At 44.6% G+C, this 14062-nt stretch overlaps 1 protein-coding gene across 3 annotated transcripts in view; it reads right to left on the bottom strand.

The window, feature by feature from the left end:
- SCP2D1 (SCP2 sterol binding domain containing 1) overlaps nt 1–2507 on the bottom strand; it is a 104471-nt gene extending 101964 nt beyond the window's left edge. For 2 of the 3 annotated variants that reach the window (XM_073238099.1, XM_073238098.1), the window contains exon 1: nt 774–2507. In XM_073238099.1, coding sequence (XP_073094200.1) covers nt 1192–1626 — 435 coding nt within the window. In that variant the 5' untranslated portion in view covers nt 1627–2507 and the 3' untranslated portion in view covers nt 774–1191. The remainder of the gene's footprint in view (nt 1–773) is intronic. The other variant, XR_012131955.1, reaches the window with a different exon arrangement.
- Between the last annotated feature and the right edge of the window lie 11555 nt (nt 2508–14062).

Here is a 14062-nt window from a genome sequence, read left to right as displayed (position 1 = left end):
CAGCTGCCATGACCATTCATGTACACATTTTTCCATGTGTACAAATGCTTTCTTTCCTCTTGGGAAAATACCTAGGAATGGAATAGCTGGTCAAGCATGGCTGTTTAATTAAACTTCCAAATGGGTTTCAGGGTGTCCACACTGTGTATATTTAACCTATAAGATATAGGTACACACAGCTCACAAGGGAACAAATGACCTAAACCCACCCATATGGAGGTCACATCAGGCTGCAGCCAGTTTCATTCTAGTCCTCCCAATGTGTGGAGAGGGCTCCCAGAAGAGAAAATCTCCCAGGATAACCTCTGATTTTGTACAATGTTCAGTGCACAAACTCCTGACTTCAGAAATGGCTCAAAAGAGGGAGGAGATCTCTAGGAGATAATAGCAACATCTCATTGGTCTAGAGAATAGTCACAGTCAATACTGAAAGCTACAGCATGGACTACAGCAGGGTTTTCCAAGGGTGGTCCCACCAGTAGCACCTGGGAACTTGTTAGAAATGCCCATTCTCCCCACCCAGACCTACGAAGTTGAAACCCTGAGGTGGAGCCAAGCAATCCAAGCTTTCACAAGCCTTCCAGGTGCTGTGATGTAGCCTAGAACCTCTCAAGCCCTTGGACTCTCCTGGAATTCAGGGCATCAGAAGCCATAATACCAATTTCTCACCCCCTCTATTGCCTGTTCCACCCACAGCTGTGAAGCCCACATTCTTAGAGCTCTAGAAACATAAAGTCTCCTCGAAGAACCAAGTTACCAACTAGAATACAAACCTGCACAATGATGGTTAACACTTGTCTCCCCCAAAGCACCAAACTAAGAGTCAAACAAAACAAAACAAAAAAACAAATCCATAGGAACTCAATCACTGGAGCTTTTAAATCCAACTGTCAAAGTCACCCACTTCTCTCCTTGTGATTTTCACCCTAGCATATTACGGCATAAATGAATCTAAGACAAGAAAAAGACAAAGGTTTTAGGTGATACACTCCAACACTCTTTACTGCTCTAGAATCCTTGCCACAAATTCACACATCAGCAGGAAAATTATTCAAACTTGAATAGGAAGGATTTGAGCAAAAATATTGGATATTTTTTGTTTAAATCTTCAGATTAAGCATAATTTCCACTCAACATTATAACTGGAGAGAAATCCTGATCATTTCCCTGGTATTTCTGCATGCTTAAAATTTAGCCCAGTCTTTGAAAACCCTCTCCAAGCAGACCTTTGCCACTCACTTTGAACTTACCAGCAAGGAAAGCTTTCTGAGGGCTTGTTTTACCCAAAACTAGCTCCATTAAGAGAGGCTCTGGGATCTTGAAGAGAGCATCTGCCAGGAGGCTGGCAGATCCTGGATATATGTCCCCAGAACTATTCTTCAGATCAATGGTCCATTTCAGAATGGTCTTCCCATCTTTGGTGATGTCCAGCTGAAAGATGGCATTGACTTTCTTCACCAGTTGGTCCCCCTCTTCTCTGAGGTGATAGCTGATGCCCTGGAACACTGGGAAGCTCTGGAATTCTGACAGCTCTAGAGGGTATGGCGTGGCAGGGGCCCAACCTGTTCCCAGCAGAAGTCCATCCCCTGCTTTGATCTGAGGTTGATGGCCATTTCTCTTCCACATTTTACTGTGCTGGTCCTCTTGACCTTACCATCTGGTCTGTGAGCTGCTGAGACCAGGTTAATATCTGCAGGTTCAATTGTGACATTAAAGTTAAGGCCCAGGCAGGGGAGGCTGGTGGGGGTGCTGCAGTCTTATTGGCCAAACAGATGCTGAAGTGTGACATGAGGTAATGCCTCAGAGAGGTAATTGTGAGGCTGATCCATACCACCACCCCCCAGACCAATCAGAGCTGTCGGTCTCACAAGCCCAGAAAGGTCTGGACCCCATGCTAGTAATAACTGAAGGTACTTTGGTGACATGAGCTCTGTCTTCCCACTGCAGGAATCTCCCAGCAGCAGCCCCAAGTCAGGGAGCAGTTACTCCGATTCCTTCAAAGGTGGAGGGTCCTTAAGGCACAGATCATGGTGCCAGATTTGGCTTTACCTGGCTGCTAGTGGAGGGGGGAAGGCTTTGAGGTAAAAAAGCGGGTTGGAGAAGGAACCAGCACCAGGACCTGCATCAGAAAGCTTCCCGAGGCACAGTGAGAGTAAAGAAAGAAAGAAAGAAAGAGTCCTAAGATCAGCAGAAATGGTTTCTTGTAATATTACATACTAACTGCATATAATATTATAGCCCTTATTCTAAACCAAGGCACTCTCCCAAGCACGTACATATATTAACATGTTTAATCTTCATTACAACCCTGTGAGGGAGGTGTCATTTTATCCCTATGTTACAGAGGAGGAAACTGAGGGAGAGAGAAATGAAGTGATTTGCTCAAAGTTACACAGCTAGCTGGTAAGGTAGCCAGGCGTGCACAGAGGTAGAATGACTTTTTTTCTTTTTCTTTTGAAATTATTTCAGACTTAGAAAAAGGTTCTAAAAAGAGTAGAGTTCCTGTATCACCTGTACTCCACTTGCCCAAATATTAACATCTTATATGCCACAGTAAAATGTTCAAAACCAGGAGATTAACACTGGCACAATACTATTAGCTCATCTATAGGCAATATTCACACTTTGCCAATTGTCCTAATAATGTCCAGAACCCAGATTCTGGCCCAGGATCCCACACTGAATTTAGTTTTATGTCTTCCTTGTGCCCTTCCACATGGGGGTTTTACAGTTTTTATCTATCAGAACCTTGACATTTTTGAAGAATATTGGCCATATATTCTGTAAAACGTCCTTCATTTGAGGTCTGTCTGATGTCTTTCCAGGATTAGGTTGAGTTAGGCGTTTCGAGCAAGAATACACAGAGGTCATCTTGTGCCCTTCTCAGTGCATGTATCAGGAGTAGAGGGCATTAATATGTCCCATCACCAGTGATTATTGGCACCAATATGTCCTACCTGGTTAAGATCATGTCCATCAGATTTCTCCACTGCAAAGTTACTTTTTTTCCCTTTGAAATTAGTATCTTAGGGGAGACAGCTTGAGACTTTGAAAATACCCAGTTTCATATCATACTTCAGCCCGCTCCTTTTTGCATCCATCCGTGGTCCATCAGTGCAATGTGTACTTAATGGTCATTTTCTATTTCCATCACTCCTTTTAGATTTAACAAGTGGAATTCTGCTGCAAGGAAAAACTTTCCCTTCTCCCCCATTTCCTTATTTGTTCAACTATGTATTTATCTCAGTATAGATTGTGGATATTTATTTTATTCTGTGGGTCATTATTATTAACATTATTTTCTTGCTCAAACTGTCCCAGGTTTGACCACTGGGAACTCCATCAAGTTGGTGCCTATGTCCTTTCCTAACCATCCTGCTCTTACATGTAAGTGAAGCTACATTAAATGGAGTAGCTTTGTTCTCCCTGGGAGGAATGAAGACAACTTTGAAATGTTTGGTAAACTTTCTTTGATATATGATGATGAGCTGGTATTCTAAACATGGAGCAGTTAAACAAAACCCAGTGGCTTCCAAAACCAGTCTTTACCCTGAGGCCACCAGGTATAGACAACATCTGCATAAAGAATTTAAGATGAAGAGGCAGGCAATTCCCCAGAAAGTTTGCTGTGAGCAATCAACAGAAAACTGAGCCCTAATGCCGCCTGCCACCTGTAACTGCTTTTCCCCAGGGGTGGGGTTGTCCTTTCTGAATTACTCATATGGGTCCCCAACTGGACTGCCGCTCCTGCCTCAGCGTGTCAGAGGGGAACACAGTTCCACCATACATGTCCCCTTCATGAGTTTCTATCTTATATAGGTGAGTATTTCCACCATTACAGGAATGCCAGTAGGAATGAAAGGTTCTCAATATCATTAGTCACTGAAAATATACAAATTAAAACTTCAATGAGTTACCTCTTTCCATCCACTAAAATGCCTAATATTGGAAAGATGACAATGGCAAGTGTTAGCAAGGATGTGAAGCAACTGGAATTCTTGTGCACTCCTGGTGGGACTGCAAAATGGTGCTGCTACTGTAGAAGACTCCTTGGTAGGGTTGTATAAAGTCAAGCATACACTTACCATACAACCCACAAGCCCCACTCTTAAGTACTTATGAAAGAGAAATGAAAATAGATGTCTACGAAAAGACATATAATGACTGTTCCCAGAAGCATTGTTCATTACATCACTGGGGACAATCCACATCTTTTCTATGTTGTTCACCTTCTGTTCATCAACAGAAGATTGGATAAACAAACTGTTAAACAGTCACAGGCTGTAATACTACTTGGCAACAAAAAGGAACAAGCAATTGATTCACTCTCCAACATGAGTGAACTTCAGGTGCGCGGTGCTGAGGGACAGGAGCCAGATTCAAAGGAAGACATGCTACATGATTCCATTTGTACGGCATCCTAAAAATGGAAAAGCTTATAGGAACAAAAAAATTGACCAACTGTTTGCAGAGATTGGGAGTGAAGAGTTGGTTTGTTTAACAAAAGACACAGTTTTTTTTTCGTGGGGGGCAGTGATGGAACTTTTCTTAGTGGTAGGGGTAGTTACAGAATTGTGTACATCTGTAAACTCCAGAACTGTACACTAAAAGGGATGAATTTAAGCATGTAAATTATACTTCAACAAGCCTGGCTTTAAAGACAAAAAGATGTGTGGGCGGATTTGCTTTGCTGATGGTTTGTGCTTTCGAAAGCACTGGTCACAAGCCATATCTAAAATACTGGATCTTTATTTTTTTAATCACTTCCTATGTATTGCTATTGTACTATGATGCAAAATTTAAACTTTTTACTTACTTCTATGTCATTCAACTCTTGCTACATTATGTGGCAAAGCAAACAACCTCAAATTTTCAGCAGCTAGCACATTAACCAGTTCATTCCTCATGACTCTGGGTGGCAGGAGTCAGCTGGCCTGGGCTGAGACTAGCTAGGCTACTCTCCTGGGACACGTGTCTCTCAGCCTCTCTCCAGCACCAGGGGCCAGCTAGGCACATGGCTCCCCTGGCAATGGCAGAAGCACAAGAGCAGCAAGCTGACCCACAGCCTCTGAAGGCCCAGCCTCAGCCCTGGCTCACCCGCACTTGCAAAGGCAGCTCTCAGAGCTAGGCCCAAAGTCAATGGCTGAGAGAATACACACCGCCCATGAGACCATGCAGGGGCATGAGGCAGGGAGGGGAGAAAATGGTCCAACAACGTAATCTGCCACAGCTACTGACAGATAAAAAGGAAGCAGATTTAAGATGCAGATTTCTGGCTTTTCTGATGCATGGAAATATCCATAACCTGGACCTGAATTGCCATCTGGCAACAACTGGCCAGTGTTGAAAAAGGTGAGGCTGCACCCTTCAGGCAGGCAGGGCTCCCCATGCTCACAAGTCATTGTCATCAGCCTAAAACCTGATGACCCCTCTCCTAAAGGCCAGGTGCTCTGAGGAAATGTTCCAGAATTCCTGAGATTTTTTCTTCAGTAGATTTTACCAGAAGGCCACAATACTTTAGACAATGTGAGTATTTAAGTACCCCTAAGTTTGCAATCATACCCATTCATTCAACAAATATTTAGAGAGATTTACCTTGTGGAATGCATTGGGATAGGCATTGTTAAGAATACACACAGACAGAAAAGAAGTGTTGACAAGGATGTGGAGAACTGAACTCCTTGTGCACTGGTGGTGGGAATGTAAAATGGTGCAGCTGGTATGAAAACTGGTACGGAAGCTCCTCATCAAATCAAACATAGAATTATTATGTGACCTGGCAATCCCACTACTGGGTATGTACCCAAAATGACTGAAATCAGGCACCTAAACAGATATGTGCACATGGACATCCATGCTCATAGAGACATTATCCACAACAGCTAAGAGATGGAAACAATTCAAGTGCCCATAGACATATGAAGATAAATAAAATATGGTACATATGCACAATGGGATATATTATTTAGCCTTAGAAAGGAATGAAATCCCTATACATGCTACAACATGGATAAATCTTGAAGACATTATGCAAAGTAAAATAAGCCAGACACAAAAGGACAAATAAAATATGCTTCTATTTATATGAGGTACCTAGAACAGTCAAATTCACAGAGACAGAAAATACTACAGTGGTTGCCAGGGACTGGAAGGAGGGGGAAATGGATAATTCTTGTTTAATGGGTACATACTTTCAGTATATGGGAAGATGCAAAGTTCTGGAGATGGACGGTGGTGATGGCTGCAGAACAATGTGAACATACTGACACTGAACTGTGTATTTAAAAAGGCTAAAATGATAAATTTTATGTTACGTACATTTTACCATAGTTAAAAAAATATACAAAGGAAAGTAAATATGTCTACAAAGCAGCTTACAGCCTAGTAGGAGAGAAAAACATATATATAAATACCTGCTATATTCAGCAAACTATTCTCAGGATTTTAAAATATGTTCAGTCTTCAACACTTTCCCTTTGAAAGATGGAAGCTAATTCCCCTCCCGTAAGGGTGGGCTACACCTAGTGACTTATTTCTATTAATTACAGTGTGGCAGAGTGAAGGTATAAGGCACCCAAGATTAGGGCATAAAAAGCTCTGTGGTTTCCTGTTTGCTCTCTCTTGAATCACTAACTCTGGGTGAAATCAACTGCCATGCTGGGAGGACAGCCCAGCAGCCACAGGGTCCCCAGGTGTGGTGAGGAACTGAGGTCTCCTGCCAACAGCCATGTGAGTGAGCCATCCTGGAAGCAGGTCCCTGAGACCCAGTCAAACCTGCAGATGACTACCTCGGCCAACATCTCAACTGCAACCTCAAGAGAGACCCTAAAATGGAATGTAAGGAAAAGAAATGGTCAAAACAGTGAGATGCTACTTGAAACCACGAAGGTGGGAATTAAGAGAAGGGCCATCACTGAATGCCACACCTTCCAGGAGCAAAGTGGGAGTGGTGGGGAAATCGATGGCCTTAAGCAGATGTCTCAAAGGGTTTGGTAGGAGAGGGAGGGAGAGGCAGGAGGGGAGCTGAGGAGACAGGACAGTGAGAGAAGCTGTTTCTTCAGAGAAGGGAGACGTGGACACATTGATATGAAGGAGGGAAGTGGAAAACAAGAAGATAACACATGGGAAATAGGAGGCCACTGTAGTGTGGGGATGAAGAGCTCTGTTCCGGCCTGGGTCTCCGACCCAGCAGGAAGCCCTGGCCAGCCGCCTGTGCATTTGGTGCTTCCACTTCCCCACCCACAGAGTGAAGGGGATGACATATTCTTGTTGCAGGCTGCTGCTGGAAGAGAAATGAGGCCATCACAGAAAGCGTCTGGCACAGATGCTCAGTAACACCAATGCTTCTCCTAAAATGGGGTATGAAGGGGAACAGAGCCCTGCCAGAGGGGGCGGGAACATCTGGAAGGGGCAGGAGGATCCTGTTCCTGTCAGGCGAAGAGCAAGCAAAGGAAGAAGAGCTGAGATGCCGGTGACTGAGATGAGGAGATTACCTACTGACCATCCCCGTCTGTCTCTCCAGGCTTCTCTCCTCATGTCCCTGCATGAGGCCTGCAGACCATCTGTCTTACACTCCCCTCCTGAACAGTCCTTCAACTTCCTGCCTCTAGGTTTGTGCATCCTGTCCTCTATTTCCATCCAAACTCTCTGCTTCCTTCAGACCTCAGTTTAAACTACATCAGCCTCCATCAAGCACCCCCCCCTCCCCCATACAGTACAATCCACAGAAACTTCTAGCTGGATGTGCTTCAGACTTTGGGGGGTCAGTCACATGCTCAGCGGGGACAGAAGCACAGACCCAGTCCAAAGCAAGCATGGGGCTGCCCCAGAAAACACTTTACCAACTATGGGGTCTGTGGAAGGATCCAATAAGCAGCACTTCTCTTCCCTGCCTGAATTCTGAAGAAATTGAGAAATAGGGAAAGGCAGATGGAAATAAATTTTGCCTTTATCACTGATAGAAGCATAGTAGGAGGAAAGGATTAAACATGAGGCTTCAATGGGCCTGCCAACTAAATCCCACAGTGCCAGGCAGAGTTACCCAACTACCTATCCGTCACCCTCCTGGGAGGTCCCAGCATGTGAGGCTGGTAGTGAGCAGTCCACCCAGGGAAAGTTCTAGACACAGAGGAGCTCAGTTTATACTTCTCAGGTTCACCCCTCAAAAAACCTAAGTGAGTAAAGGGATAAGGAGAGGCCAGAAGTGATTCAAGGAGAAATTGTTTTTAGGGAGTCTCTCTACTGAGGAAACCAGAGGTTGGAGAGGGGCCCTGTCCTCTAGCAATGGCTTCTTCAAGTCAGGGTACGTGTGGAGGAGTTCAGGGGAGTCTGGTCAGGGGGGCATGATCTTGCCCAATATTCTCTTTCTGTATCTCATTTTCTTTTTTTTATTCCTCAGGCTTTGTTGGGGTTCTTACAAGTCAAACTGGGGGTTCTCTCAGCTGCCCTCCCTCCCAAGCCTCACAGGCACAATGGATACTCCCTTTGTCAATTAGCTCTGTGACCTGTAAATTAAGAGAATATTCCACATTGTAGCCTGTCAAAACAGGCTAGCTTGAGTTTTATAAAATAACCTAAAAACAGTAACCCATTTTTCCCAGAGGGCATAGACTGAGAGGCTGTCAGAATCAAATAAATAGTCATCAGAAACTAGAAGCTTAAACAGAAAAGACTCTGTAAATAAGAATGTGGATAAAATGAGAGTGCCTGTGGCCAGGATTCTCAGCTGGCTATGGCTGACTAGCTCACTGCACACCTGTGGGCACTACATGGCTGTTGACTCTATATAAAGAGCTCCGCCCAGTGCTCTGGGCATGACACGGTGGCAGGGCTGCAAGGCTGCAGGAGAGCAGAGGCTGGAGTGGTGGCAGCACCGAGGACAGAGGCCCAGAGGATGGCTGTGAGGGACGACTGTGCAGAGAAGCCCAGAGGACAGCTGTGCAGAAAGAGGGGCCCAGAAGCAGAGACTGGCTTGCTGCATTCAGACTCACTCTGAGTGAATGGGATTCTAGTGACTGACCTGCCACCTGGAAATAAAGTTGGGTATAACCCTTTCACCCCAAAGAACGTTTTGCTATCAATTTCTTTGGTCACACTGAATCCATAGCGAACTTGTCCGGGGCTGAAACCCATTGGCAAAACAAAGAAATAGGAACACAAGCATTGAGACAGCACTGCCCAGCCAAATTTTCTGAGATTTTGAAAGTGTTTTGTACCTACGCTGTCCAAAGCAGTAGTCATCAGCCATCTGTGGCTGTTGAGTAACTTGACATATGACTAGTGCAACCAAGGAACTGAATCAATTTTATTTAGTGATGATTAATTTAAATTTAAGTAGTCACATTTGATTTCCTATCGCTATCCTGAGAAACAGCCCCAGTATCAGTCTAATCCCCTAAAAAAGCTACCATAGACATCTAGTGGACCTGTCCTATCTTTAATCACTGAATTATACCAAATTCATGTAAAAACACATTCTAAAACCCCTAATAACTCACTCAAGACTATTATACATGTGGCACAGAGACCAGCTCCCATTGTTGGGATCTGGTTCATGTGAAGGCACCCCAACTATGGACAAAACTAAAGGCCTAAAGACACACATATACCTGTCATGAAACTGTTACATTTATCTCTTAATTCAACATCAACAATCATCAGCTCAAACTGGGGATTACTGGGGAAGTTCTGAGTTAAACTGAAGAAGGTATGACTACCTATAAAGCCAATACATTTAATTCTCACAGCCCATCCAAATTGTCTCTGATGGATAAAAGATGTTACAGTTATCAATTACTGCAATAATGCTGCCTAACAAACCATCCCTAAACTCACTGGCTAAAAATAATAAGCATTTATTTAGCTCATGAGTTAATGTACCAGTAATTTAGGCTGGGTTCAGCTGAGTGATTCTCCTGGTCTCCTCTGAGCTCACTCCATGTCTGGCAGTTGTCTGACTACCAGCCGGGATGCCTGGGCCATGTGACATTCACTCTCCAACAGGCTACCCAGGCACACTGTCACGGTAGAGGCAAAGCAGGACCAAACAATCCCAATTTTGCCAGTGCTTTGCCAGCCTCAGCTTGCCCCTACTGACCAAAGAACACCACAGGGGCAAGCCCAGAGTCAGGGTGGGGAGCACTCCCAAGCTACATGGCAAAGGGCATTCTTATGGACTCAATATTTGTGTTTCCCCCAAAATTCCTATGGTGAAGCTCTAACCTCCTAATGTGAAGATATTGTTCAGTGGCCTCTGGGAGGTATTTAGGCTTAGATGAGGCCATGAGGTGGAGCTCTCATGAATAGGATCAATTCCCTTACATGAAGAGTCACAAGAGGGCTTGCTTCTCCTCTCTGCTCTTGGCCACATGAGGACACAGTGAGGGGCTCGCAGTCTGCAGCCCAGAAAGGGCCCTCACCAAAACCCAACCAGGATGGCACCCTGATCTTGGACTTCCAGTATCTGGGACTGTGAGAAATGAATTCCTGTTGTTTATAAAGCACTCAGTCTATGGGATTTGTGTCACAGCATCTGAGCTAAGACAGAAAATTGGTACTAAGATATGGTTGCTCCTCTGCAAGTACCTAAAAATGTGGAAACAGCATTGGAACTGGGTAAGAAGGGCCAGAAGACTTTGGAGGTGCAGCCTAGAAAAAGCCTACATTGCTGTGAACAGGCCATTAAAGACGATTCTGGCAACGTTTCAGAAGGAAAAGAAGAGAGCTTAGCGAAAGCCTCAACCTTAGAGGATACCTACATAATCATGAATAGAATGTTGGAAGAACTTTGGACAATAAAAGCCATTCTGATGAAGTTTCAGACAGAAATGAGGAATGTGTTATTGGAAACTGGAGGAAGGACAAGGGACTTGCTAAAATCTGCATGTGTTCTAGTGCTCTGTGGAAGGTAGATTTTGCAAGTGATGAAACTGAATATTTCACTGAAGCGATTTCTAAACAAATTGTTGAAGGTGCAGCTGGCTCCTCCTGACTGGTTACTGTAAATGTGAGAAGAGAAGACTTAAAGACAGAATTGTTAAGCAAAATAGAAGCAGAACTTAAAGACTTGGAAAATTCTCAGCCTATCCACATTTCAATAAATGAGAACACTAAGGGGGTGGTCAAGGGACTGTGATAGGGAAACGAGCACAGGTGTGAACTGTGGACTTAATCAGCCACTCCAGAGGGGAAACTTCCAGTTCTAACAAGGGAAAGGGGATAGAAGGAACAAAGGCAGGCTGCCAGACTTCTTGGACCTGATAGGACAGGACTACACAACTATTTGACTGAAAACATGCAACATTCTTTAAGACAGTGGAAGGACGATCTTGAAGACATTTCAGAGATCAGGTCTGCCTCCTTGGTTTCAAAAGGGAGACAGCTGCCTTGCTTCCAAAAGCCCAGGTGGCATCTGCCCAGTGTAGGGGTGGGGCTGCTCAGCAGAGTCCTGGGGATGAACAAGACCCTTGTCTTTCAGAGCCATGGGAGCAGTACCTCTGCCCCAGTGGGTCTGAAAGGCAGGACTGCAGCCCCGTAACCCTGAAGGATAGAGCTCGGAGCTAAAGAGGATTATTCCTGAGCCTTAACATTCCATAGAATTTGCCTTCATAGGTTCTGAACTTGCTAGCATCACCCACTTCCTTCTTCCCTATTTCTCTCCTTGGGAGTGAAAGTGTCAATCCCATGCCTGTCCCACCACTGTATATTGGGAGCACCTAACTTGTTTGTTTTCACAGGTTCATAGCTGGAGAGGAATTTTGCCTCAGGATGAATCATAACTTAAATCTCACCCATACCTGAGTTAGATGATATTTAAAGGAGATTTTGCACTTTAGACTTGGAAGCTAATGCTGGAACAAGTTAAGATGTGGGGGGTTGGGGAATGGAATGAATGTATGTTATATTTGTGTATGTAAGGCGGCCATGAATTTTGAAGAGGTAGGGACAGAATGCTAAGGATTGAATGTTTCTGTATTTGTTTGTGAATTTGTGCCCAAATTTTGTTTACTGAAACCCTGTGATGGTAGTAGGAGGTGGGGCCTTTGGGAGGGGACTAGGAGTAGATGAAGTCATGGAAGTGGAGCCCTTGTGAACACCATCATGAGGGTCACAAGAGAGCTTGCTTTCCCTCTCTGGCTCATAAGGATCCCATAAGAAGCCGACAGCCTACAACCTGGAAAAAGTCTCTCATTAGAACCCAACCCTGCCAGCATCCTGACCTTGGACTTCCAGAACTTCCAGAACTGTGAAAAATAAATTTCTGTGTGTTTATAAGCCATCCAGTCCATGGTATTTTTGCTACAGTAGCCCAAGCTAAAACAGGAGTAGATACAGAAAAGAGTAAAGATCAACAATGCAATTAATCTACCATACCACAGGAGGACAGAGTCAAGCCCTGGAAGCCTCTCTTGTTGGAAAAATCATCTTAACACTACCAAACCCATTACAAACATAAAGGCCCAGTACCTTGCTTAGGACTGTTAAATATGAAGAACAGAAATTACACCTTCCCTCCCTACCCAAAAGGCATCACTGGCCCATGTAAGAACACTCCTAGTTTAAGACAAAGTCAAAGAAAGGCCCAAAGACATGCACATACCTAAAATAGAACAGTTATATTTAACTTTTAATATATCTTATGCATGCCTAAGAGATAATTTTTAAAATAGGTAAAATGTATAAATTATGCCTGCCCACAAATTAATGAAACTTATTTTGAACAAACAAAACTGACACAGAGATAAAGTCTAAAACAATTGATGCACTTTCCAATGATACCGATATTTGATACTCAAAACATTTTCTAGCACACCTTTTTATAACTGCTGTCAGAAACAAAAAGCATATCCCTTTACTGCCCCATACCATTCAGAATGCTTTCAGCTATGAGCACCAAAAACAGTCACAACTCAAATGGCCTAAATGGGTAAGAGAAATTATTAACTTACATTAAGGTCCTGAAGCAGGGCTAGAGTGACTGGATAGAGGAGTTTCCCAGGACAATGGGAACTTCAGTTTAAAACCAGGAATGTCCCAGTCAAATAGGAAGAGTTGGCTGTTCCAGGCTTGGTTCCTTGAACAGCTCGAGACCATCTTCCTGATGCAAGTTCTCAGGCCAATGTCCTCTGTGGCAGCAATGGTTTGGGGCAACACCCAGTTGAACAACAACAAAAAGAGCTCTCTTATGACCCTTATGAGGGTGTTCATTTTCTCCCATACTACTCCCATTACCCGAAAGGCCTACTGTCCAGAAGTCCCTCAGTGACTCCTCCTCCTGGCCAGGACTGGGTCTACTGCCTTTACCAATACTGACTTAGGTTCGAGTCGCCTTGGAGGCGGGGCTCAGCCAGCTTTCGCTGAATCTCCTGGCTGCATGGAGTGGTCTGGATCCTGGAGCCAAATCAGGGTGTTCGGGAGGAAACGGAGAGGAACCAACCCTGAGAGCTGCATGACCTCTGTAGTGGGAAATGTTCGGCACTGAGGGTATCCACTCCGGATTCAGTCAGAGCCAGAGCGTTAAGAATAACCTGTTACATGTAATTTCTTACGGAGATGTAACCGTACACATTTGTGGGATGGCGCAGGGAGAGGCGAGCTGGTTACACAGCTTACATGAGCTCTGGCTTCTGAGCCTGGTGCGGGGCCAGTGGGCAGCCTGGCCCACAAGCTGAGGCCAACTGTGTCCCGAGGGCAGCTGCCGAGGTGAAAGACTGGAGGAGACGTAGCGGCCATCTGCTGTCCCAGGCCCCTAAGAAGAGCCAAGACACCAAGGGCAAACCCACGTGCTATGACAGTAACATGGTTCCAGCACTTACTGTTCGCTAGGGGAAATGTTACGGCCTTGCATCACTTCCGCCTTCTGAGCCCTGTGGGGCCAAAGGTCAGAGCTACCCTGGAAGTCTGCCAGAAAGGGAATTCTGGGAAATGTTAAGTTCCCACCTCACTAAGTGCATCCAAATGGACAAAGCTAGGAGTCACGCTGAGTGTAGCTCTGATTTTTAGGAACAGCCTAATTAAAACCTCAAGCTAAGTCTACAGGATAAAGTGGCATAATAGGCTGAGC

Source organism: Manis javanica, chromosome 5 (genome assembly GCF_040802235.1).
Source record: "Manis javanica isolate MJ-LG chromosome 5, MJ_LKY, whole genome shotgun sequence".
Lineage (NCBI taxonomy): Eukaryota > Metazoa > Chordata > Mammalia > Pholidota > Manidae > Manis > Manis javanica.
Note: the sequence above shows the minus strand (reverse complement) of the source record. Positions and strands in the feature narration are given on the sequence as shown.